Source organism: Aquarana catesbeiana, linkage group LG02 (genome assembly GCF_042186555.1).
Source record: "Aquarana catesbeiana isolate 2022-GZ linkage group LG02, ASM4218655v1, whole genome shotgun sequence".
NCBI lineage: Eukaryota > Metazoa > Chordata > Amphibia > Anura > Ranidae > Aquarana > Aquarana catesbeiana.
In genome coordinates, this window is record NC_133325.1 from 242,007,046 (window position 1) to 242,034,338 (window position 27,293).

General features: G+C 44.0%; 1 protein-coding gene across 18 annotated transcripts in view; it reads right to left on the reverse strand.

Moving 5' to 3' along the window:
• MYCBP2 (MYC binding protein 2) overlaps nucleotides 1–27,293 on the reverse strand; it is a 370,986-nt gene that overhangs the window by 23,507 nt on the left and 320,186 nt on the right. For all 18 annotated transcript variants that reach the window (XM_073614281.1, XM_073614278.1, XM_073614285.1 and 15 more), the window contains 6 exons: nucleotides 24,529–24,753; nucleotides 23,825–23,890; nucleotides 20,614–20,853; nucleotides 18,563–18,652; nucleotides 14,876–14,956; nucleotides 3,203–3,469 (listed from right to left, as the gene is read on the reverse strand). In XM_073614281.1, the coding sequence (XP_073470382.1) occupies nucleotides 3,203–3,469; nucleotides 14,876–14,956; nucleotides 18,563–18,652; nucleotides 20,614–20,853; nucleotides 23,825–23,890; nucleotides 24,529–24,753 (969 nt within the window). The remainder of the gene's footprint in view (nucleotides 1–3,202; nucleotides 3,470–14,875; nucleotides 14,957–18,562; nucleotides 18,653–20,613; nucleotides 20,854–23,824; nucleotides 23,891–24,528; nucleotides 24,754–27,293) is intronic.

Genomic DNA, 27,293 nt, shown 5'->3' on the forward strand with positions numbered 1-27,293 from the left:
TATATGCCCAGGTAATTTCCAAAAAACACCACTAGGTGTAGCTCCTGATACACTATGCAGCTAATATGATGATTCCAACATGTATATATGCAAAAAATAATAATATACCAGTGCAATCAGATCCAAAAAAATTATGTACCCAAATGGTCTGCAAAATGTGTAATAGCTTATATGGATAGAAAGAAATTCCGTCACAAGTGATGCATCCCAAACTGCAAATAGCAGAAAAATATATGTATATAAATATGCAAAAAAGTTGTATGCCAGTGCAATCAAATCCAAAAAATTATGTATCCAAATGATCTACAAATAGTGTCTAAACATGTTTGAATAAAGAAAAAATAAAATAAAATAAAATAAAATAAAAAAATAAATAAAAAATAAAATAAAAAACACAAAAAACTGTCACACGTGATACGTCCCAGACTGCAAATAGCAGATGAAGAAAAGTTCCAAGAGCTTAGTGACTGTGGTGCCCTTATAGATGAAAAATCCGTGACTTCTGTGCTCCCCCTTTGGCTCCCCACTCACCGACTCCCACCACCCCTGCAGGGGTAACATACACTTCAGGATCCCAATCCCGTCCTCTTGACCGATATCCCGTGGTCACTGAGATAGGATGTCCTCTCTCCCAGGCGTTTCCAAATAGCCTCTTTGTACCACCTCTTCCAAGACGGGGATCCCCAAAGAAATCCTGTCCATGTGTTCAGATTAATCTGCTCTTAATCTGAACACATGGACAGGATTTCTTTGGGGATCCCCGTCTTGGAAGAGGTGGTACAAAGAGGCTATTTGGAAACGCCTGGGAGAGAGGACATCCTATCTCAGTGACCACGGGATATCGGCCAAGAGGACGGGATTGGGATCCTGAAGTGTATGTTACCCCTGCAGGGGTGGTGGGAGTCGGTGAGTGGGGAGCCAAAGGGGGAGCACAGAAGTCACGGATTTTTCATCTATAAGGGCACCACAGTCACTAAGCTCTTGGAACTTTTCTTCATCTGCTATTTGCAGTCTGGGACGTATCACGTGTGACAGTTTTTTGTGTTTTTTATTTTATTTTTTTTTTATTTTTTTATTTTATTTTATTTTATTTTATTTTTTCTTTATTCAAACATGTTTAGACACTATTTGTAGATCATTTGGATACATAATTTTTTGGATTTGATTGCACTGGCATACAACTTTTTTGCATATTTATATACATATATTTTTCTGCTATTTGCAGTTTGGGATGCATCACTTGTGACAGAATTTCTTTCTATCCATATAAGCTATTACACATTTTGCAGACCATTTGGGTACATAATTTTTTTGGATCTGATTGCACTGGTATATTATTATTATTATTTTTTGCATATATACATGTTGGAATCATCATATTAGCTGCATAGTGTATCAGGAGCTACACCTAGTGGTGTTTTTTGGAAATTACCTGGGCATATAGGTGTATGTTATGTAATTAGGGTCTTTATCACGTCTTGTATCACATATATATTTTTACCAGATATGGGGTCATTTATATGATCATTTATCACCGTTTGTGTATGGTATAGTTCATATCAGTCACATTATTATCAAACACACACTTTACAAGGAAGCGCCATACCTCTATTTAAAATTTCTTATATATGTTAGTCCTCTTTGAGGGCCTAACTAAAGGTGGCAGCATACCTTTCTTTCTTTTTTCTTTTTCCTCCTTCCCCATTTCTCTCTTTTTGGGGTTTTTTACCCCTTGCACCATCCACTGGTATCCCCCCCCCTCCCCCCCGGTCTTTTCCCTCCTCCTCCTTGCCCTCTTGTTTCCATATCTTATCCCCCTCTTTTTGTCCTAAGCGCAGAGGTTTTGTGTTTTTGTTTTAAGTAAATGCTGCCTGGGAGAATGCCTGTGTCCCACCTCACATGCGCCTGTCAGCGCTGTGTCCCTCCATAGGCTGTGTGCACCTGAAAGAGAGTGCACTTTATAGCCTGTGTAGCCAGTGATGTGGGTGTCTAATCACGCCAGACGTCGCGTTAATGCTCCGCCCCCCCTCGTTTTTTTCAAAAACGTGTGCTTTCCCACGTGAGCCGAGGCTCCGATCCTAGGGACAAGCATGGAGGGGAGGCAGGGGTGGAGGAGAGAGAAGGGCTGGTGGATGGGGAACCTACCGAAAACGCTGTAGCGGCTGCGGTAGTGCGGTATACTACCGCTGTTTGTACAGGCCACCCCGGCCCCCCCTAATTCATGGGGGGAAGCATCCTAAGGAGAGAACCCCCCAACCCATCCTACCTGGAGCCTGGCTGGAGGAGCGTACAGCGTGGACACAGACAGACAGAACAAGCATGGAAAGGTATGTGCTCTTGGCAGCCCCCAGTGGCGACAATAGGCATAGCATACATTTACTTAGAGGAGAAAACCTACTAGAATTAAAAAATTCTTGAGGAGTCTCCCTTACCTTATCCAGCTGCAGGGTTCTGTTATACAGACCCAATCTTCACCTTTCACCTCTCACCTCTTCAGAGACTGGGGCCCCCTTGAATAGGAGGATCCGCAGTCTGGCCCCGTAAAGCACCCCGCCAGGGATATGGCTGAAAAAAAAACAAATACTGGATCTCGGGGTCCAGCTCTCTAAAAAGAGAAGCGTTACAGGTAAAACCTCGTTTCTTCGGACACGAGGCCCGGGTACCATCCAATTTGGCCTGAAAAAGCACTTTGAATGGATCCGGTTGCATGGCTTGCCCCAGTGTAGGATATTCCTTTGGAGCTCAGTGCAGCACATCTTATTCGTAACCAACACCTAAGACACTGGCTAAAAAACAGATATCCCCAGTAAGGGGAGGGGTTATATAGGGGGTTGAAATTCCTGTCCAATCACCTTGTGATACCCATATAACCCATCAGTAATTACTGAGGCTCTGTGTCCCGTTATGTACGAGAAAGAAATTATATTTGGGGGGGAAAAAAAAAAAAATCACAGCATGGGTTTCCTGTTCCAACAACATGATTTGGGGGGGGGGGGGGGGGGCAGGGGTTTTTGCAAGACTTACCTACAGAAAAAGTCAAATGATTTAATGATTTGGTAAATAAATCAGATATTCACAAACATTTGTGAATTGGCCTAATCTAAATTAGGTCTAAAATGCGAGTTTTCCCAATCAGGTATGATTATGTTGTGAACAAGCAGAAACTTCTATGGGAGAGGAAAATGAAAGCTGATGCACTCACCTGCCTCTGTACTCTGGGAGAAGCTGTGTGCAGCAGATGGAAGAGATCTTGTAGTAAAGTCAACTGCTGAGCCAAATACTGCCTTCCAACATTAGACCCACTCAGAGCAAGAACCATAGATAGCAGTTCAAAACAATAAGCATCAGAAGAAGCATCCTCATCATTTGGCTGTGAGTTTGCATTTTCCTTGCTGGAAATAGCATGTTCCCACTCTTCTCGAACGCGTGTAGCCTCCATTCTGATTGCTTGTACTATGTGAGCACATACCTGCAAGTCATATGATGCACAATCATCAGGAAACAAATTAAATCAAGATTGAATCAAGATTAAATCATCTATCAAAACAAATGCAGTTACATTTATACACACTATTTATAATATTTCCTAACCACCACATACAATAATAAAAGGTAGATGTAAACACCAAAAGGTTTTTTTTAATCTTTGAAAATCAGTTGCAGTTTTAGGCCGGCCATAGAGCGTATAAATCGAGATTCGAACTTTGTGTTGACAGGCTGAATGTACCAAGTTGATCGATCAACTTGGGTACAAGCAGCCTGCTGGATTGTTTCACTTGTGATTATTGCTAGCATAAATCGCTGTCCTCTACCAGCGGGGGGGTTACTCTAAAGATGGATACACACTATACAATTTTCTTCAGTTTTTTTTCTTTTAGATTTACCAAAACCATATAATATGGAGGTCAAACCTAAACACTTTCAATTTGTATGCAATCAGGCAGGCCCTTGCACTACCTAGTTGAAGGTAAACCTAAAGGAAATCTAACAAAAATTGTATAGTGTGTATCCAGCTTAACATTGTTAAAAAAAAAAAACACAACCTTGCAGTCAGCCATAACACCTTGTCCTGAGAAACATCTAAACAATTTAGGCATAGCATACTGTGTGAATAGGAGCCAGGGTCGGTACAGGGGGGGGGCAATTTTAGGAAGGTGGCGCAGTGCTGGCAGTGTGCTGTTAATCTTTCTGGACAACTGTGACTGTGACTACCGCCCCTACAACACTGCAGAGCTGCGCCTGCTTTCAAAGATGTGCAGAGTATGCTCCTGCACCCGGCACAAGCAAAGAACCCGGGTCTTCCCTTCCCTGTCAGGCGGCTCAATCTCCGCCTGACAGGCGCTTCTGAGTCTCGGCAAGGCGCGATGTCACCGGGAGGAGAAGGGACCATAGAGAGCTGCCAGGCGAGAGGAGGAACCAAGCATACAAAAAATGTGCCACTGCTCTCACCTATAACTGGTCTTTGCAGCAAGGAGCATTGGAAGGCAAACCATATCAAACGAAAGCCAAGGAAAATCCTTGGAAAAATTCCAAGCTCTACTTACCAACCAGCCTGCGACCAACCAGATTAACCTGTCTAACAGTATGCGTTCAAAAACAGGGGTTTAGTTGCACAAATTTGCAAATACATGTGTAAGCAACAGGCCCCAGCAAGGCACCCTGTGATCTGTAGACCCTACCTTTAACTTATAAGAGGCTCCACAGTGGAAATTTGTGCAACTAAACCCCTCCCTATGAAACCCCTTTGTGCAACTAAACCCCTTACTACATAACCCCTTTGTGCAACTAAACCCCTTACTACATAACCCCTTTGTGCAACTAAACCCCTTACTACATAACCCCTTTGTGCAACTAAACCCCTTACTACATAACCCCTTTGTGCAACTAAACCCCTTACTACATAACCCCTTTGTGCAACTAAACCCCTCCCTACATAACCCCTTTGTGCAACTAAACCCCTCCCTACATAACCCCTTTGTGCAACTAAACCCCTCCCTACATAACCCCTTTGTGCAACTAAACCCCTCCCTATATAACCCCTCCCACACAGGGAGTACCTCAGTTTTTCGCCAGTGTCTAAGGTGTTGGTCACGGTTAAGATGTGTGTTAAAGAAGCTCCTTAGAAAGGCCTGCAGGGCCAAGGAGCTGCACAATCAGCTACAATCAAAGGATAAAGTGAATGGTACCCGAGCCTCGGTACGGAAGAACAAGGTTTTGCCCGTAACGCCTCTCTTTAAGAGAGCTGGGCCCTGGGATCCAGCACCTTGGTCACATTCTCATACCACAGGTTTTGTTCTGGTAGGGCGCTATAAGGGTCCAAGGCAGTGGACCCTACATTAAAAGGTGACCCTATCCTTGAAGCTCTGGCATGACTCCAACCCGCTGTGATGGGTGAAGATTGGGTCACTGAGTATTCCAGTTTGTACCCTGAAGCGGGAATGGTAAGTTAAGAAACTCCTGGGACATTCCTATGGACTTCTTTTCAGGGTTAACATGCTTTCCCATGCACCTGTTGCTGGAACAGCTCATTTATGCTGACTGGGATCATCCAGATAGACATTTTATTCCTCCTAAAAGATTCTCTCAGATTTATCCTATGGAGGAGAAGTTTACTAAAAAATGGAGTTTGCCAGCTGTTTTGCGGCTGTTTCCTCTCTGAATAAGAGTCTTATTTGTCCAGTAGGCAATGTTCAGGTGTTTAAGGATCCAGCAGATAAGAGACTGGAGACATTGCTTAAAGCCTCATTTTTCATGGCTAGTGCAGTTGCACAGCCTGCTGTAGCGGCAATCGGCGTCTGTCAATCTCTTAATGACAAAGTAAAACAAGTCAAAGGGGAAAAGGTCCCGGATTTGGCAGAATTGCCCAGGGTTTTTTGCTTTGCGGTTGACACTATTAAAGATTCTATTTGCCCGCCATCAACTACAAGAGGAAGACATTAGAACCAAACGCAGGGCCAGAAGAAGCCCTGGGGGCAGAAGTCTGCAAAGCAGAGTCCCAAGGCCTCCTTATGAAGAGGCGCCCCCGCTCGATCGAGTGGGGGGAAGGCTCTGACAGTTTTCAGGAGTCTGGCAGGAGGAAATCCATGACAAATGGGTCATCTCCACAGTGTCTCTGGGGTACAAACTAGAGTTTCCACATCTCCCTTTCTAAGATCGAGCGTTCCCAAGGACCCAATAAAAAGAAAGTCCTTATTTCAGGCACTAGACCGGCTGCTATCTCAGGGGGTGATCATAGAGACTCCCTTAAGAGAACAGGTTGGGGTTTTATTCAAACCTCTTTACAGTGCCAAAAACAAATGGAAGTGTCAGACCCATTTTAGAGCTCAAGGGTCTAAAACCAATTACTAAACATTTGTTTGTTTCGCATGGAAACAATTCGCTCAGTGGTATCCACCCTTTGGAGAGGAGAACTTCTAGCATCAATAGACATCAAGGATGCATATCTCCATGTTCCAATATTTCCCGCTCAAAGATACCTGCGATTCGCAGTCGAACAGGCATTTTCAGTTTGTGGCCTTGCCCTTCGGGTTGGCCACCGCACCTCGGGTGTTTACAAAGGTCCTGGCTCCACTCTTGGCAAGATTGAGAGCCCAGGGTATAACAGCGGTGGCATACCTGGACAACTGCAGGGCTAGATCAGCATGTGATGAGCACGGTCAGATATCTGGAACATTTAGGTTGGGTTCTCAACCTAGAAAAATCATCCTTCCGACCAGTAAAAAGATTGAAGTAGTTGGATTTAGTCATAGATACTACCCACAAGAAAGCGTTTTTACCCCAGGTAAAGGTTTGCGCCATAAGAGATCTGGTACTCTCGGTCAGGACAAAGGAGAGGCCTTCCATCCGCCTTTGCATGAGGTTGTTAGGGAAGATGGTAGCCTCATTCGAGGCGGTTCCCTATGCCCAATTTCATTCAAGGTTTCTGCAAAACAGTATCCTGGCTGCCTGGAGCAGGAAAAGCCAGGATTTGGATTGTCCAATGGGTTTGATTCCAAGTGTTCGTCAAAGTCTCAATTGGTGGTTGTCAGCCAAAAATTTACAGAAAGGGAAGACTTTCATACCTGTCACTTGGAAGATAGTGACAACCGATGCCAGCCGCTTGGGCTGGGGAGCAGTCTTGGAAAAAGACACTGTCCAGGGGAATGGGCGGATTCTGAAAGGTTCCTTCCCATCAACATTCTATAAATTCGGGCGGCACGCCTGGCCCTGAACAGACAGGCTATGAAGCTGTCCTGTCTGGGTTCAGACAATGCCATGGCAGTAGCCTATATCAATCATCAAGGCGGCACCAGGAGTCGTGCTGCCCAGAGAGAGGTAAACCATATTCTTTCTTGGGCAGAAGAGCATGTGCCCTGCCTATCTGCAGTGTTTGTCCCACAGGAGTGGAACATTGGCAGGCAGACTTCTTAAGTCGCCAACAGTTGCTCCCAGGAGAATGGTCTCTGCACCCCGACGTCTTTCGAGCCATATGCCAAAAGGTGGGGCACCACAGACGGCGACCTATAGGCGTCCAGGTTCAACAAAAAGTTGGAGAAATTTGTGTCAAGGGCAAGGGATCTGCTGGCTTGCGGAACAGATGCCTTGGTAACTCCTTGGGATCAGTTTTCTCTGATCTATGAGTTTCCTCCAGTGCGCTTGCTCCCGCATCTTTTACGCAGATTAAAAGGGGAACGGAATCTTGTAATCCTACTGGCTCCAGCTTGGCCCAGGAAATCCTAGTATACGGAAATCGTGAGGATGGCAGTAGGGGATCCTTGTACTCTCCAGTCCCGCCCAGATTTGCTTTTGCAAGGACCAGTGTTCCATCCTGCCTTACAAACGCTGAATTTGATGGTTTGGCTATTGAGACCCTCGTTCTAGAGCGTCGTGGGCTTTCAAGTAAATAACTACCTTGATTAATGCCAGAAAACCAGCCTCTAGAGCTATCTACTACAGGTTCTGGAAGTCCTACATCTCCTGGTGCGAGAGTCGGGGTTGGCAACCTCGCAAGTATGTCATAAGTAGAATTCTATCCTTCCTGCAATCAGGAGTAGAGATGAAATTAGCCACAAGTACTATCAAGGGTCAAGTCTCGGCTTTGTCAGTTTTCTTCCAAAAACCTCTTGCTTCTCATTCTTTAGTTTGGGCCTTTATTCAAGGAGTATCACGTATAAATCCTCCGGTCAGATCACCTCTGTGTCCACGGGTTTTGAACCTGGTTTTGTTGGTCCTTCAGGAACTTCCTTTTGAACTAATGTGAGATACTCCATTGGTCCTTGTGACAAAGAAATTGGTATTTTTAGTGGCAAGAACCTCCGCAAGAGTCTCTTGTAAACAGCCATACTTAATCATTCATAAAGATAAGGTGGTCTTACGTCCTCACCCATCCTTTTTACCCAAGGTAGTATCCAGCTTTCATGTGAACCAGGATATTTCTCTACCTTTGTTTTTTCCAGAACCACGTTCTGCAGAGGAATATTTACTGCACTCCCTTGATGTAGTAAGGGCGGTTAAATGTTATCTGGAAGCAACAGCTCAGATACGGAAAAATGACGCTTTGTTTATGCTACCAGAAGGTCCCAGAAAGGGGCAAGCAGCGTCAAAATCAACTATTTCTAGGTGGATCCATCAGGTCATTTTTCAGGCCTATGATTTGAAAGGGAAAAATCCACCTTTTCTTCCTAAGGCACACGCTACCAGGGCAGTTAGTGCTTCTTGGGCAGTTCATCACCAAGCATCCATGGCTCAGGTTTGCAAGGCCGCAACATGGTCATCAGTACATACATTCACGAAATTCTATCAGGTGGATGTAGGTCAACAAGTGGATGCTGCCTCGGGCGCACTGTTCTGCAGGCAGCAGTATAGGTCCTCATGTCTGACGGTGGTCTGCATTGTTTTTTGTGTCTCCCTCCCCTCAGATGGCACTGCTTTGGGACATCCCATGCTCTGTGTCCCGTGATGTATGAAAAAAAAAAAGGATTTTTTATAACAGCTTACCTGTAAAATTCTTTTCTGGAAAGTACATAACGGGACACAGAGGCCCCTCCCCTCTTTTTTGGGATATGTATTGCTTTGCTACAAAAGCTGAGGTACTCCCTGTGTGGGAGGGGTTATATAGGGAGGGGGACTTCATGTCTGTAATTATGCCAGTGTCCATCACCTGAAGGTGGCGTATAACCCATACAGTTATTACTGGTGCTCTGTGTCCCGTGATGTACTACCAAGAATTTTACAGGTAAGCCGTTATAAAAATCCTATTTTTCATAAATCATGGGACACATGAGTTAGGCTAACGTTCATTACATTCATTACATATGTCCATTCATTACATTCATCACCATCCTTCCTAGAAGACTCATACAGAGCCGAATTGAGGGTTGTCTGGTGCCCCTTATCTGATGGACCCGATCCTTCAGGGCATCGATCAAAGCAGATCGAAAAACCCTTGCTTTGATCGTATCTAGGATCAGACCTTAATACTTCAGACTCTGAGCTGGTCTCAAGGCTGACTTTTCGGTATTTATGACCCAGCCTAAGCTTTCCAAATACCGCACTGTGCAGGTTTATGCTCTGTTCTAGAGCCTGTAGTGAGTGATCTCTGAGCAGGTTGTCCAGATATCAGAGCACCAAGATCCCTTGGGCCCTTAAAAGACCCTGTACTGGTGCTAGGACCTTTGTGAACACCCAGGGAGCTGTGGCAAGCCCGAAGGGTAGAGTCACAAACTGAAAAAGACGTTCCTCTACTGCAAATCACAGGAACCTCTGATGAGGCTGAAAGATAGGTACGTTTAAATACGCGTCCTTTATAACAATGGAGGCTAGAAAGTCTCCCATCTGGAGCGAGGCTACAACTGAACAGACAGACTCCATGATTAGTAGATACTGGTTCAGGGATCTTAGATCCAAAATGGACCTTGTGTCCCCGTTTGGTTTTTGAACCGTAAACAGGTTTGAATAAAACCCTGCTCACCTTTCAGATACAGGAACCTGTACAATCACTCCTTGATGCACTAAATGATGTAGTGCCTGAAACAGTAAGTTTCTTTTTGGAGGATCCGAGGGAAGGCTGGATCTTAGAAGCCTCTGAGGGGAAACCCCCAGTAACTCTAGCTTGTAACCGCAGGATATAGTCGAGGTGACCCACTCGTCCCGAATCACTGTTCTCTAAAAGGTCCGCAAAGTGCAGCAGCCTTCCCCTCACCCGATAGAGTGGGGGCGTTCCCTCAAAAGGAGGGCTTGGTGCCGGGTTTAGAAGAGATTTGGAAGCCAGGGCTTTTTCTGGCCCTGGCCTTGCAGCTTGCCCCTGGCCTCTAACGCCCTGTTGGCAGCGGAACCGCCTTGGCGCTGAGTCACCTGAGGAAGCAGTCCCTGAGGTTTTAAACGGGGGACGCCTGGTGCTTCTCTTCACAGGAAGTAGAGAACTCTTCCCCCCAGAAATCTTTTGTATATATTTGTCCAAATCATCAAATGTACGTTCCCCATGAAAGTGGAAACCTGCCAATAACTTCTTACAAGGAAGCTCGGCTGACCAGTTCTTAAGCCACAAAAGTCTGCGCATATTTACAGACAAGAGAGCCAAACGAGAAACCTAAGGTATTGAGTCCCTTAAGGGCATCAATAGCAAAACACAACGCTGGAGGAATATCCATCTTATTTACAGCAAGATCATCCTCCTGGTTAGGACTGTCAGGCCGTCTGACCTGATCCTTTATGGACTGGCAGATACCAATTGCTGCAACAGCTGGCTGAATAGCTGAACTGGCCAACGAAAAGGAAGCTTTTAATCATGACTCCAGTTTGTCAACAGGGTCTTTCAAGCCCTGTGCCTTATCCACCGGACAAGTTAAAAAGAAGTCCTTGTTTAAAGAAGAGACTGCAGCATCTATGGCTGGCATGCTCCACTTAACGAACTTTTCATCCATGGGATATAAAAGGGAAAACCTCTTAGGAGGAACAAAAATCCTGTCAGGATGTTCCCAATCAACATACACTGCCTGTTCCAACATTGGGTATAAGGGACCCCAAAAAGGAGCAGGGGGGCTCAGTAACCTCTGCAAGAGGCAACTTAAAAGGCAGCTTGAACCATCTCGGTAAGAGTCTGGATCAAAAGTCTCTGTGACTGATAGGCAGACACCAACTGGATATCTTCTTGTCCAGATTGCTCAGAAGCAGACTCATCTGCCAGGCCCTCCACAGAATCCTGAGCTTTTAGCTCTTCCCCATCCTCAACCCATTCCTGCTCCAAACTAGGAGGCTCAAGGGAGGGGGATCTGTCACGCTTCTTGCCTCCCTGCGGGATGGAGGCAATCATGCCAGCAATCCTGTGCTCTAAACCGGCTAGGGCCAAGGACAGTTCATCCTTGGTGATAAAGGGTGAAGCAGCAGCGTTGACTGTAGGCACAATATCATATAGGCGCAGTGGCTGATTGCCCAGAAGTCTCTGGTTTTTCAGGAGATACTAGGGATACGACTAGGTTCATCAGGAGCTACTGACGACATAGGTATGCCCTTCCCCGTAGTGTTAGTCCCACTCCTCTTTTCTGAAGCCACAAAAGGGAGTACCTGGGTGTAGTATTAACACACCTCAGAAGGGAGGCCCTTTAATAGGGCTCACCAATCCCCTATGCAACAACCCTGCATCAAACCTTAGCCTGCCAAGCAACACCTGGTGACTCACGCGACTCGGTTAAGGAGAAATGAACAGCTGCAAATGCCTGGTTTAGAGCCTGCCCCACAGCTGCCTTCTGGAAGCAATGCATGCTTTGCATACGAGCTGGCTGTACGCCGGGACATTCTGCACATGCGTGAGCGGTCCCAGCAAATGAGAGCGGCTGTATTCACATATAGCATGTATCTCCGTGTGCCCAGATTAGGCTACAGGGCACGCGCGGCTCCGAGTACACACAACGCCTATGGCGAAGCCGCGTGCGCCATGGCCACCAAACTGCTGAGCACAGCAGCGCTCTTGTGAATGCACTGCGCCATGGCGAACCAAGGCAAAATGGCGTACTGTCTTGCGCCATCATACAGGTAAAAAACAACCAGACACCAGCAAAAAAAAGGTACTTTGCAAACACCCACAGCTAGCCCAAAACTTTCCCATATGGTCAACGCACACAGGTGTCCAGCCTCTAGCTTGACTGATTGTTACAATCACTGGGACACCCCACAAAGTAAACAAGGGGGTTTCACTTACCCGCCCAGGCGCAGGGCAGCTTAGAAACCAAGAGCCCAATCTATACCCATCACGGTAGGTAGCTGTCACTTGACGACCTTCAAGGACTGGGTACCCATTTCATGTTTAGGGTCCACTCCCTTGGACCTGTACAGCACCCTGCAGGAATGTCTTAGCACTGTGGTGTCCAGGATTCCACTTCGCATGGTCCAGCGCTCGGAGGTCACATTACAAGCAAAACCTTGCAGGTTCTTGTGTCTTCTTTGCAAGGCTCGGGTACCATTTAAGCACATAGAGCCTGTGTTGAATGGATCAGATCCGTCAATCCCTTGATTCATTTAAGAACCGTTTGTGGTACTAGAGACCTGGAGCTCAAACGTGCCCATCTACCTTGTAGACTGGGAAAAAAAATTATGTACTTCCGGTATGGGAGGGGTTATAAAGGGGATCACTTCCTGTCTAAGACTTTGTCTACCAGTGTCCATTCACCTAGAGATGGCGTATAACCCAGTAGGTAATGAATATTAGCCTAATGCCCTGTACACACGATTGGACATTCCGACAACAAAAGCCATGGATTTTTTCCGACGGATGTTGGCTCAAACTTGTCTTGCATACACACGGTCGCACAAAGTTATCGGAAAATCCGATCGTTCTGAACACGGTGACATACGTCGGGACTATAAACGGGGCACTAGCCATTAGCTTTCGTCTCTTAATTTATTCCGAGCATGCGAGGCACTTTGTGCATCGGATTTGTGTACACACGATTGGAATTTAAACGATCGGATTTTGTTGTCCGAAAATTTTATAGCCTACTCTCAAACTTTGTGTTTTGGAAATTCTGACGGAAAAAGTCTGATGGAGCCCACACACGATCGGAATTTCCAACACGACAATCCGATCGCACTTTTTCCGTCGGAAAATCCCATGATGTATGAAAAAGTAAATAATAAATAATAATAAATAAACTTCTCGGAAAGGAAAGGGCCCATAACCTAAGGACACCAAGAAAAAAAATGGTGGGTGGGGTTATATGGGTACACTCTGGGAGCAGCCCTAGTAATAGCTTTTGCCAGTGTTCAATCACATGAGGGCAGAAGTATGTAACTCATGGTCTATGAATACAAGTCCTGTGTACTCTACTGTATGATTAGAAGATTTGGGATCTCACAAAAATTAACCCTTTTGCTGCCAAATCAGTTTTGCATTTTGTTTTCCTGCTCATGTTTAAAAAAATAAATAAAAAAAATCTTAAAGCCTGAAGATTATGTAAAACCCTTACACATTTTCTGAAAGCAGATATCCTAGAGAATAAATTAGGGGTGGTTCCAATTTTGTATGTCACACAATATTAACCCAATGGTTTAGTGTGCCTAAACACAATATATTATCCAATTTGGTAGAAAATGAAAGAAGGTCATGCTGAGTAAATAGACACTCAACCTGTCAAGCCTTAAAATTGCGTGCACCCCTTAAATGGCAGCAAACTTTGGTACCCTATATTTTCCATAGGCAACGCTTTAAAAAGTTAGAGTTAACGGTGAATAATGGACCTAGAATTATTGCACTCACTCCAGTGTGTGTAACACAATCAATGTTTCCCTACTGCATGCATTTACATTTCTATATGCGTGTATGTGGAGCTCAAAATTTTTTATTTTTATTTTAGGGGGACAGGAGATTTTAAATGCTTTGGTGTAACACGAGTTTGTTTTTTTCTTACGCACTTTTTACTACATTTTTTCCATCACATATCAGACAAAAGTCAGCAATTTAATTTTTGATGACAGGTTCTCTTTAAAGACATCAAGGGTCACACATCAAGTGAATTAAAGTCCCAGTGACACTTTTCTTGTGGTATGACATTTTAAAAAGGCCTATGCCAGATTCAATAATTACTGCTGCTCATTTCGGTAGCTTTACCGACACGTGCAATAGATTAATAGTTCTTAAGTGGCGCTATTACTGCACCAGATTAAAAAAAGAAGTAGCTCCAGTTCATAGATAAAAAAAAACTGGGAGGGAATTAAGACCAACTCTAAGTTGGTGTTCAGAGACAGGCAGAGTGCCTGTGTCTGTACACAGTGTAGGTGTCATATTTGCTGCAGCTACCTCCTTACCTCCCTACCGGTCTTTGGTTGTCAAGGACACTGTCAGCTTCACAGCCAGCAGCCTTCTAGTAACCAGTAATGCTGACAGCAGGGGAAGCCTGAAGGGAAAGCTGAGACACCAATTTCTCATCAGGTCCGCTCTGATCAACAGCAGAAAGTGGGTGGATTCTATAGCCAATACCAGTCTGTTTATTTGCTATGGATCTACCCACTGCCTGCTGTCAATCACAAGGAGACATGGAACAAGTGTCTGAATCCCCATCAAGCTCTGCGAACCCAGCTTTAAAAATTTTCAGCTGCAGTGGACACTCTATTCTCTGTGTGCCTCTGCATGCGGTACGTGCCCAAAATTCAGGTACCTGTAACCGATACATCAAATTGTCACCAGACCGACATTGTATGGAGGCACATTGGAATTCTAATGTCGCAGACACACTTTGCGAATACCCTTCAATATCTCTAAAGTTAAAACCATAGTCACACAAGCACAACAGAATAAACCATAACATATTATGCTACATTATATAATGTTAAAACACTATCTGCAACTGATTATAATTTAATTGAAGCTATTATATAGAACTAGAACTGTGCAATGACGACATACCTGTTTTTGTAAGTTGGTGAGTTTACTTCTGCTAAATATGATACCAACCATGTGTTCCTTGAGGTCTGCATCAGAAGTTGCCTGCAAAAGAAAAAAAACATTGAGACACCAACATACAGTACTGTATAATCTCCAACATAAGCAACTGGCAATAGAAATAGTAATCCAATGGATATCCTGGGATGGACTACCTCTTATCCAGCAAGAACAAAGTCTGAGCAACGGGTCTCAGTGGAAACCGATATGTGCACTGGTTATTAGAGGATGTCTAAAATTAGCCTTTCCTGCAGGTAATTTGCATGTTTTTGGGCAGCTTACGTCAAACATTGACAAATAACAGCTCTAGAGACCTGAATTATATACAGCATATACTGCAAATAATGCTTTGTTTTTTTGGGTACATAAGATGGGAGCGATCAGGAATTTTTATTTTACAGGGCAGGGAAGACCACTAAATACAACGATAATTCCTGAGGAGCATGCTACTGGCTCAACTCAGGAAATAACCAAATGAATCATTAAATATACAACTTTGTTGATAAGTGTAAAGGCTAGCCTGTATTTGTGGGAGGAATCTGAGAGGGCTATTTAAGCCTCCTCCTCTGTCAGGCCAGGGCTCATCGGCGTTTCTGGGTCGACGCAAGTCACCTCTGGCCTCCTTACAGAATGGCAGTCAGCCGCAGCCATGATGTCGTTTACTCTCAAAACACCACCAGGGGACTGCCTGCCCGTCCGTCCCCCATCATCCCCGGGTTCCACAAGCATCATGGGCCCACCCCGCCCGTCCTCCCCTTCAGCCCATGTTCCATCCACCTCCGGGGGGGACCGCCCACTTCTCCCGGCGCTCATGCAGGGAGGGGAGTGGGCGCTGAGCTTAATCCCGCCGCCTGCTTCTCTCCTTTATCCCTGTGTTCCTGCCAGCGCTGTGGGAGCCGCCCGGCGCTCATGCCGGAGGGTGGGGAGTTCATCCATCCATACTCCAACCACCCACGGCTCCATCTGGCCAGGGTGCCGCCTGCCCACTTCTCCCGGCGTTCATGTGGGGGGGCTGTCCGTCCTATCATCACCTCAGCCTGTCTCAGTCCCGCCCACTTCTCCCTTTCATCCCTGTTTCCTGCCAGCATCGTGGGAGCTGACTGCCTGCTTCTCCCGGCGATCATGGGGGGGGGGGTAGCATCCATCCATCACCCACCCACGTGCCACTCACGCGCCAGTTCACCTCCCTGGAACTATGCCAAGCATAGAGGGGACGCCCGCATGCCTCACAGTTCTCATTGGGGATGAGGGGCGCTCACCCGCCTGTTCATCTCCCGGTACTCACGTGGAGCATCATGGTGGGGTGGGGGATCCCCGCACGCCTCCCGGGCATCTACCACTTCAGTTACAGTGTTCATATTGTGGCGTTTCTGCCCCGGCATTTATGTTCACTGCGGTTCTGCCATAGCGTTTTTCTGCACCAGGGGTTCTGGCCCAGCATTTCTGTCACGGCGCTCTGGCCCAGCATTTCTGTCACGGCGCTCTGGCCCAGCATTTCTGTCACGGCGCTCTGGCCCAGCATTTCTGTCACGGCGCTCTGGCCCAGCATTTCTGTCACGGCGCTCTGGCCCAGCATTTCTGTCACGGCGCTCTGGCCCAGCATTTCTGTCACGGCGCTCTGGCCCAGCATTTCTGTCACGGCGCTCTGGCCCAGCATTTCTGTCACGGCGCTCTGGCCCAGCATTTCTGTCACGGCGCTCTGGCCCAGCATTTCTGTCACGGCGCTCTGGCCCAGCATTTCTGTCACGGCGCTCTGGCCCAGCATTTCTGTCACGGCGCTCTGGCCCAGCATTTCTGTCACGGCGCTCTGGCCCAGCATTTCTGTCACGGCGTTCTGCCCCAGCATTTCTGTCACGGCGTTTCTGCCCCAGCATTTCTGTCACGGCGTTTCTGCCCCAGGGTTTCTGCCCCAGGAATTGGCGTCATGTCATGGCGTTTTTCTGTCATGGCGTTCTGCCCCAGCATTTCTGTCTCAGCATTTCTTTCATAGCGCTTCTGCCCCAGGATTTCTGTTATGGCTTTCTGCCTTAGCGTTGTTGTCCTTGCGTTTCTGCACCAGGATTTTAGTCATAGCGTTTCTGCCTCAGCATTTCTGTCATAGCGCTTCAGGCTCGGTGTTTCAGCCATCACCGTTTCTCAGAGGGGCGTTGTTGTTCAGTCACGGCATACTCCAGTAGCTGTTTTATCTTTGTTGTTTGTCATGTCTCATCGTATCTTTGTTCATGTTTGTACCTGGGTCAGTTAGCTAGGGCTCACATGTCAGGATCTGTCACTGCTACAGATCCATACAGGCTGGAGGTTTTGTTTGTTAATGATTGTTGTCCACAATCTTCTCGCCCGTATACCATACGTCATACGATGCACGTTCATTCACCACACCTGTACAATCACCCACCACGGTCTGTGGGTACACCAGCCCTGAGTTTTTCAGTTTAATTACCTGTCTCTGCGCTGCAGGTTACTCGGGCTCACTCACCATTTACACGAGGGGGGGGGGGAAATCAGTCATCAGGTTCATTCACGTGCAGTGGTCTGGACATTTCTGCTCATGTTCTCATACTTAGGTAGGCACAGAGGGGCGTTGTTGTTCTCATGTATTGTTGTTTGTCATTTCTCTTGTTCGTGTTCTCAGGTTGGGCGGTATTGGCATCCATCATCCCCTTGTTGGTCCTTAAGTGGTAGGTTTGGGCAAACGTCGTCATGATTCTGGATTCCACTTTCGGCTCTGATATCTTGGCTAGGATGTGGCCTGGAAGACTGCTCAGGAACGTCAGTCCAGTCATCTTTTCCGTTCCCCAGTCAGTTCCAGGTAGGGGTTTCAGTCACTTTAGGTATGATTGTTTCATGCCATGGGACTCATTTCCCTGGGGTGGAGTCTGGCCCTCCTTCCTCGTTTCAGGATTCAGACTCGGTTGCCAGGTCACAGGCTGAAGCATGACCCAATCAGGTGGGACCAGTAGTCTGTGTCTGGCATGGTTTCTCCAGGTTGACAATGCTTATTGCCATAGCGCATGGACCTCATCCACCTACTCCATCACATCGTTCAGGTATTCAGCATTTTGAACTCCTGCCAGTTGTCCAGGGGTTGGGGGGGGGTTTCACTGAGCACTTCATTGGTGTTCGATTGAAGTTTCGATCTTCTCGGCTATCGTTTTGCAGGGGCTCCTCGGGGCAGCCATTGCTCCCCTTCCCCCACGCATCCTCTCATTCACAAGCAGTTCATTCTCATGTCAGGGTCGTCTCAGGCTTCAGGCTCTATCCAATCGTCCACGGGATGTTTAGTTGGGTTCTGGGTAGCTTCGCATGTTCTATAGGGGGTTCGGTCTCATCACCAAGTCAGGAGTCGGGGGGGGTCTCTCCTGTCATAGCGGACACTTATCGGATATATACTGTTGCCATCCGGGCGCGCGCTACTCCACTTGGATTGTTACCTTCCCTTCTTCACCTAAATTTGTGTCTTTTTGCCCTCTTTTCAAGGCACACTGACCAGCCAGGCCAAGGCACACCTCAGGCCTTGGTGTTTAGGAGTATCACTTTCTCACTTGAAGACTCTGACTACAACTGTGACAGAGTTTAGTGCCATGTTTCCTCAGACTAAATGGAGATAGGTTTGTTCATATCCTAGCAATACACAGTAATGTTTCAGTATACCTTTTCCTCTCCCTCAGGTGAGGATAGCAGAGCTTTCTCCTCTTGTTCTGGTGTTGGTTCCGCATCTCCAGAGATCAACTTGCCAAATACCTGTGAAACAAACATTTTTTTTCTTAGTATAATGCATGCAAATGCCAAAATTGCATACTTTTATTATAAATGCAGTCCAATAGCAATATTACAGATACTCGCATCCATTCAGACATGGAAATTTACAAAATAGGTCATAATGTGAAGAAGAAGATCACAATGTGACCCAGCTAAAGAATATTCAGTTCTATACCATATTTAATTGAAGGCTACCACACTTCTGTGAAAATACATAACCTGTGTTTTGGGTGAACAACGGACATGTACTGTAAAGCACACATCTACGAAAAAGAAATAGATCTGTGAAGGTTCTCATTTATCCAGGTCTGTTGTGATGAAATGTATCAGACAGTGGTTAGCGGTGACATCAACACGCCCACTTAGCTGAGCCAAATTGCTGTTACATGCTAGTCTCGTTAGTGTAAGGTCCCTTACATAGAGCGGGCTCCTGTTGGAGTCTGCCTGCTCAGTGGGGAATCTGTCTGCTGAGCAGGCAGATGGCTGGTCCCTGTCCGCTCTACTTATGCAGAGCAGACACAGTCCACTCTCCTCTATGGGCAATGGGATGTAAAACGGACCACCTTTCCATTTACACCCAACTGCCATCTGATCCGCCAGGCAGATGGAGAACGGATCCCCATCCATCTGTTTTTAGCGGATAGGATTGAATGTCTGTGGGTGTTGAAACCCGCCACTCCATAGAGACAACTAGAGGGTCCGATTGGGTCTGCCCGTGTGAAAGGGCCCTAATGCAAGTACCTTTATTATACAATAAACCTGTTATCTCATGCTACACTATGGAGTTTCTCTTTTCTCCTTTATGCTGGATGTTATTTGTTCTGACGTATTTGAACCATTAGTGGAAGTACTCCGATATATTTAAATGCTGCAAGATCAATTCTGCTCTGAGGTCTGAATTTCTGGTAAGCTGTGTGTTTATGTGAAGGTGGCAGAGCACTGAAGTATCTTGTACTAAAGACAAAACACTGCTGTTTATGATCTGTTTTCGGATTTTATGGACAAGTGATGTTCACTTAGTTTATTTACCCCTTTTTATAATTTGTAATTGGGGATGTGAGTTTTGCACTATGATTGCATTATTGTGAAAAATTTGATTTAAAGGAACAGCGCAACACACTTTAACTCTTCGATCATGGTATATCTAGAAGTATTTAGTCACATTGCGGGATAGGTTTCTGAAAATGATTAAAGCTGAAGCAGCTCTGATATTAAAACATTTTCAACACTACAAAGCAGCTGAATATGATATACTACTGATAGGAGATAAGTACATTTTATACGGTCTACAACTACTCTATATAGCAACTGTATGACATATTGGGTTTGAAATTTTACCACAGCATGGAAACCAAAAGTGAATTTCCCTCAGATCCCAATCTGCAACCCCTCAGAGAACCATTTGTTCTCCCTAAGGTTCAATGTCTTAAAGCAAACTTCCAAATTTTGTTTACAAATATAATTTTGTAGTCTGTCAGCAACTAGTAACTTCCTTTTGGCACAAAAAACAAAGCTTACTGTGACAATTTATCATACTGGGTGGTGCCTATGCTTGTACAAGTATTTACTTTATTAGAAAAAAAATGGTGTTTGCACAGGCAGTTTGTAGGGATTCCAATGCAAGTGGAAAGATGAATACTAAAAGTAATATGCCCTAGCCTAGCTGCACATGGTACCAGCTTTCAAGTGCAAATGTAGCCATGTATGCATTTGTTTAGCGAGGTTCACTTTAATAGACTACATATCTAAAAACTTTTTTTCTTCTAAGATTTTTTAAGCAAAAAAAACAAAAACAAAATGTATTAAAATTATTTTTTCTATACCGGTGAACAAGAGATAGGTCTGTCTGTACTGCGTTTTCTTTTTCCCCCTGCTTCTTAGAAACCCAGCTAGCAAGTTCTCAGACAAAAATGTGGTTAGTATGATTTGCTGCTGTCACATACCTGTGAAGTTATCAGTCTGAACACACGTAGTGTCTCTGATTCACAATTCCTTTGCTGTGATACGCTAGCTGAAATCTGTCCAGCTATTTTGATGGACTCGCCATCTTTCCAGCCGAGCACTTTAACTTGCCGCACTCTTAGCGTATTCTCCGGACCCTTCAACTCAATCTTGATGATATGGTTATCTCCTCCAGGAAGCTCACTTGTTATCCAGCCAATGTGCCTAGAATCCAGGTCAGCCTTAGAGTAGACAGACACTGTTACAGTCTATATATCAACAATCCCACACGATTACTGCACCCTAAAAAAGCTATCCATACCTGAGGGTATTACAGAATTTGTTAGACTGGAGTTAATTAAGCAACTAAACAAATATACCAGGGATGCGCAATTAGCGGACCTCCAGCTGTTGCAGAACTACAAGTCCCATGAGGAATAGCAAGACTGTCAGTCACAAGCATGACACCCAGAGGCAGAGGCACGATGGGACTTGTAGTTTTGCAACAGCTGGAGGTCCGCTAATTGCATATCCCTGAAATATACCATTTGAACCCTCAAATCATTTTAATAATTCCCTCTGAAATGTGTGATGTGGGGCAGGATGTTTTTTCCCAAACCTTGTCTTCCGTGGATGTCTACAGATCATGTTTTTACAATATCTTACGCAGCCCATACATGGAGCGAATTTCAACCACGGGCTGCAACTTTATCTTATTTTCCAGGTACAACAAACACTCACTTTACTAAGTTAACAGCCTCTATTCTTCTGCGCCCACCATAGATGGGTTTTAGGAAAGAAATTTGATTACCCCATCAACACAGACAATATTGACAAGGGAATCCCTTCCGCTGGGAGAAGACAGTGATTATTGCTAGCGGCCATACTAGCTGTTGGCAATAATTGCATGCAAAATCTGGCAGGCTGGTTGTACCCAAGTTGATCGAACATTAAACTTGGTACATTAAGCCCGCCCATACATGGTTCCTGCTGAAATTCGAACTGAAATTTAGGCCGACCTAAGGGTAGTAGCCTTTCTTCTAAAGGTGAAAGCTCTGGAGAGTCATCCTTAGTCACCAACCCAGAATAGGCATGCAGAAACTGAAGTGCTAGGACACCAATTATGCACAAATTTGTTTAGAGACAGACTAGGCATGAAAGGCTCAGAACATGCATCTTCAAAAATCAGTTATGGTGGCTCTCTTATTCTTATCTTAAGAGGCGCCTTTTAAAAGAACTACAATAATAAGTTTACAAGAGTACGTGAATGGATATAGACAATGCACTGACGGCAGATGAGCTATTCAATGCAGAGGATGGGTCCGAGTTATATAATAAAAAAAACAAAAAAAAAAAAAAAAAAAACAGGGCTCCTTTTTAAAGTGCATTTCCACATCTTCAGCCAAGTTGAGATAACACTTTATATTGGTTATGAGTTCCCATTCACATAACAGAACCTAAAAAATGCCACTTGCCTTATTATTTTCTTAAAAATCCTACTCCACTTTTTACTCTCCCTCCTTAAAAAGAGGAGCTCCAGCCGTTTGTGTTTATTAAAAGTCAGCAGCTACAACGTAAATGTAAAATAATGCATTTGGGTGACAAAAATATAAATCCAATCTATACACCAGGGGGAGAACCTCTGAGGGAATCTAGGATGGAAAAGGACCTGGGGGTCCTAATAGATGATAGGCTCAGCAATGGCATGCAATGCCAAGCTGCTGCTAACAAAGCAAACAGAATATTGGCATGCATTAAAAAAAGGGATTAACTCCAGGGATAAAGCAATAATTCTCCCAATCTACAAGACTCTGGTCCGGCCACACCTGAAGTATGCTGTCTAGTACTGGGCACCAGTCCTCTGGAAGTATTACTGGAAATGGAGCAAGTACAAAGAATGGCAACAAAGCTAATAAAGGGTCTGGAGGATCTTAGTTATGAGGAAAGGTTGCGAGCACTGAACTTATTCTCTCTGGAGAAGAGACGCTTTAGAGGGGATAGAATTTCAATTTACAAATACTGTACTGGTGACCCCACAATAGGGATAAAACTTTTTTGCGGAAAATAGTTTAACAAGACACGTGGCCACTCATTAAAAATTAGAAGAAAAAAAGAGGTTTAACCTTAAACTACTTAGAGGGTTCTTTACTGTAAGAGTGGCAAGGATGTAGAATTCTCTTCCACAGGCGGTGGTTTATGCGGGGAGCATCGATAGTTTCAAAAAACTATTAGACAAGCACCTGAATGACCGCAACATACAGGGATATACAACGTAATACTGACATACAATCACACACATAGGTTGGACTTGATGGATGTGTGTCTTTTTTTTCAACCTCACCTACTATGTAACAAAAAGTGTAGCTGCTGATATTTAATAAACACACTCCCCTGTCCCAGGATCCAGTAACGTGGTCACCGGAACCATTGCTTCTCTCTCTCCTGGCTGTGACAGCTTGCGGCTTCACAGGCGGGTGCACACGTTGCACTGTGCCGCCAGTCTTCTGGGACCTGTGACGTCTTAGACTGTATGGAGGGAGGGGGAGAGAACGTCTGACCGGATCACCTAGGTGGTCTGAGCAGAAGTGGCAGCCGGTACATGTCAAAACTAGGTACCGCCCCACCCCCAAAACAAAAATGACATGCCAAATATGCCAGGGGAGCGGGAGAGGAGTGCTTAAAGCGGAACTTCCAATTTTGGGTGGAGCTCCGCTTTACCATTACATGAAAGGGGACAACTATGTTTCCCATAATTAACCCTGTTAATAACGTACATAACTGTACTCTGCTGGCAGATCATCTTTATCAGTTGTGAACTAGATCTCAAGGTCTGGGTGGTAAATGGTTTGCTAATGCACTTGTTCAATCAATCTGATCCCAAGCACATTGCAAGTTAATCTAAATACTACAAGCTGCCTATAGAGTCCAGTGTATAATCCTGCTTCAAAGAAACTAGAAACATTAATTTATTTGTAGCTATGCTGTGTGTATGGAAACACAAATATAGTTGTGGGTTCCCAAAATTAGCTGCAAAGGTGGAAGGACACTTAGTGTAGCAGACAGAGTAAAATGTAGTTTTTACAGTACCCGGTTGGAAAAAAAAAAAAAAGGATGTTCATTACATGTGTAGTAATGCAACAATAAGATTAATTCATTTCTAAAACAAGTGTACTCTGCTAAACTACATATCACGATTATACAAACAAGCTTTACCTGCTTGACTCTGCATAGGTCTTCCACAGTCTTCCCACATAAAAAGGTTAATGAAGTGACTTTGTTCTTTAAGGCAAACAAAAAAAAAAAAAAAAAACATAAATGTAAATAGTAATATATTTTATTAGAATTATCAAATTAACAGATAACAATTTCAGAAACATTTGTACCTAAATAAAAAACAAAAAAAAAAAACAAACTAGCTCTGGGAGTGTAAAACATTTTAAGCAGCATGTCTGCCGCAAACGTTTTAAAGTGATAAGTAAAATGTGCACAATAATTAAATGGGTAGAAAAAAAACAAAAAACAGGTCTATAGATGGTGTGGTCTTTGAGAATTCAAGTGGCACTCCAGACAAACCGTGCCTGCAAGGCAAGTTAGACTACAGTCTTTTGCACCACACAGCACTGCAAAAGACTGACTGGCTGACAGTGGATAATTTTCAGTTTGAATTAAACCCAATAGTAATTACGGTATGGTAAAAAAAAAAAAAAAAAAAAAAAAAAAAAAAAAATGGCGAACAGCAATTACATTGTTCAGAGTAGACCAAATCAACCATCTAGAATACACTTCTAAACTGTGTACACTGAAATCTGATAACTGGCTTTTAGTTGCTCCAATTTGCATACAGTGCTTTAGCCAGTTCATACCTGAACACCACATTACGATATCATGCACTCTATAAATTAAGTTGTCATACTTACCCCCAAATCACGAGAGTTGTCCACGTGGACTGATACATAACGTGCATTAATTCCTTTTACACAGTTTATTGTGATGCTCTTTGTTTTATTTTTGTCTTCATCGCCTGATTCCCAAAACGTCTCTGTAGACCCATCTGTTAAACTTCCAATCATAGCTGGTCTGCTGGAAGTCTTAATGTCAACAATGCTGGTCATGTCTTTGAGGGCAGTAACTAAGCAAAGTTCCTGGAAGACCAAATAGATTTACTTTTAGGAGGCGTACAGATAAGACATTTTCACCAACAATAAAATATCTCTGAAATGCAATGCGACATTGTAATTCTTAAATGCATACGTGTAAGCACAAAATACATTTTATCCAGCAAAATCAAGGTGTGCAAGGATGCTGTCACACTGATCTTCTGCAGTTTAGTGCTTTCCCATAGACTAGACTATTAGATTGAATGTTTTTGGTGCGTTTGCTGAAAGCATGCAGGACTTTTGGTGAACCCCCAGAACATGCACCAAATACACCCGATCTAACAGAAGTCTACGAAAAGAGGGGGTAACCTGCACAAAAAAAAAAAAAAAAAAAACGCACGTACACTGCACACACGCTGTGGGAAAACTGCAACGGAAAGTGCTTTATGACAGTAAACCTGCCCATCATTGTGGAAAACCAGCTACAAAGGGTCTTATTACACAGTATTTTAAAGCATAGTGAAAGAGTAGAGTGAAACAAAATATTGTTCATTTAAAAAGTTACTACAAAACAGACATAACCACAATGTTTAGAATTATTTTCTTGTTCTGAGATTTGAACCAAAAATTAACTGAAAATAGTAGTGTGTAAATGCCATTTCCAATGTATTAAGGTAAACACAAGTTTAGTTCCCATCTATTTAAATCTGACTCCACAGCAAAAAGTTGCTTTGTGTTAAGAGTAACAAACACTTGTTGTCTGGAAACTACAGATAGTTGTACAACGTTGTTAGTAGTAAACCATAACACAGGCAAACTATAAAAGGATTTGGGATGTTATATAAAGTTGAAAATGGTTTAAAATAGTCTATATTTTTTATTAAGCTAATAACATCCATCTTTTATTCTCAAATAGGCATTAAATACAAAGCTTTTCACAAGATTAATGGGCTTTCTGGAGACACCACACAGCAGTAACTTTTTACTAGACTGTCTCTCTATAATTAAGCATATGTTCAGAAACAGAGGGTGTGGAGAATGGCACTTTTAACTGTGCATGTATATGGAGCTTCAGTTATTGAGATCTATAAACTTTTGCAGCAAAGCAGGTATTAAATCTATACCTGCTGTCATTAAATATTGACTAGGAAATATTTATATTTACCTTACTAAACAGATTTGTGAAATGTTATTTTTTTAGTCAACACTATAATAAGATATTTAGTACTATATATCCTATTTTGGAAACCTAAAGTCTTCATGACAATACTGTATATTGCTACTATTGGTGAACTGCACTGCAAAGTCTGCTACTCGCAATGTATTACTGGAGATGCTTATTTTAAAGGTTTAAAAAAGGTATGAAGAAATGCCACAGTTAAAATCTGAAATAGATACGGGGTTTCATTTAGATACATGGTATTTTAGAAAGTTTTTACACAGTTTGCCCTTCACTTGGACTGAAGATTGACATTCATACCAAATGGCACATTTACTTTTAATACTTTAGCTTTAAAGTGGATGTAAACCCAATGTCATCCTTTCTAAACTACTGCCATAGGGGTTATCTATAAGGATATACATGCCTCCTGCATGTATCTTTACCTGTCAAATGTCTACCCTCTGTCTGTTATTAGACCCGAAAAACTGCAGATTCTGTGGGTGGGTCTGTTGTCTGGAGCTCGGTGGGTGGAGTCGTGATGTCAGTAGACTCCCCGCCCACCTCTACACTTCCCTTGTCAATATGCATTTTCTCCTGTGTATTTCTTACACTGAACTTCTGCTGAACTTCTGCTATGATCTCTAACATCCAGTGAAAAGACAGGAAAGTAACCACATGACTTCAGCATGCCAAATCATGCTGAGATGTGGAACAGCCAATCCTTGCAGAGCTGCTGAAGAAGGAAGTGGAGTGGGAATTAAAAAATACTACATGTCTTAGGCTAGTGCACGAGATATGTAAATCACCTGTCACTTACAGCAAGGGGGAGTATTTGACAAAGTTTTTCTCAGTTTGTCAAGATTTATCTCACTGAACAATAAAAGAGGATTGCTCAGAGATAGATTAACTGTGTGGCAAGACTGGGCTCAAATGATAGGAAATCTTACTCTACAGCAGGGATATGCAATTAGCGGACCTCCAGCTGTTGCAAAACTACAAGTCCCATCATGCCTCTGCCTCTGGGTGTCATGCTTGTGGCTGTCAGAGTCTTGCTATGCCTCATGGGACTTGTAGTTCTGCAGCAGCTGGAGGTCCGCTCATTCCATATCCCTGCTCTACAGTATGAGATCAAAAAAAAAAAAAAAATTGGGGGTTTACATCCACTTTAAAGTATTAGGTCCTCAAACTTGATCTTTCAATACTCTAAGGGCTCATGTACACAAAGACTAGGTTGACTGACGGCCGCGGGAAAAAGCCGGCGAGAAAGGTTGAACCTCCCCTAACCACAGCAGCTTCTAAACTCTTTTAAAAGCCTGTGTGTGCATGGACACAGGCTTTTATAGAGTTGATTTTAGGAGCTTTGGAAAAAAAAAAGCCAAAAGCTTCTAAACGCAAGTTAAGAAGCTGTAGTGTACATGAGACC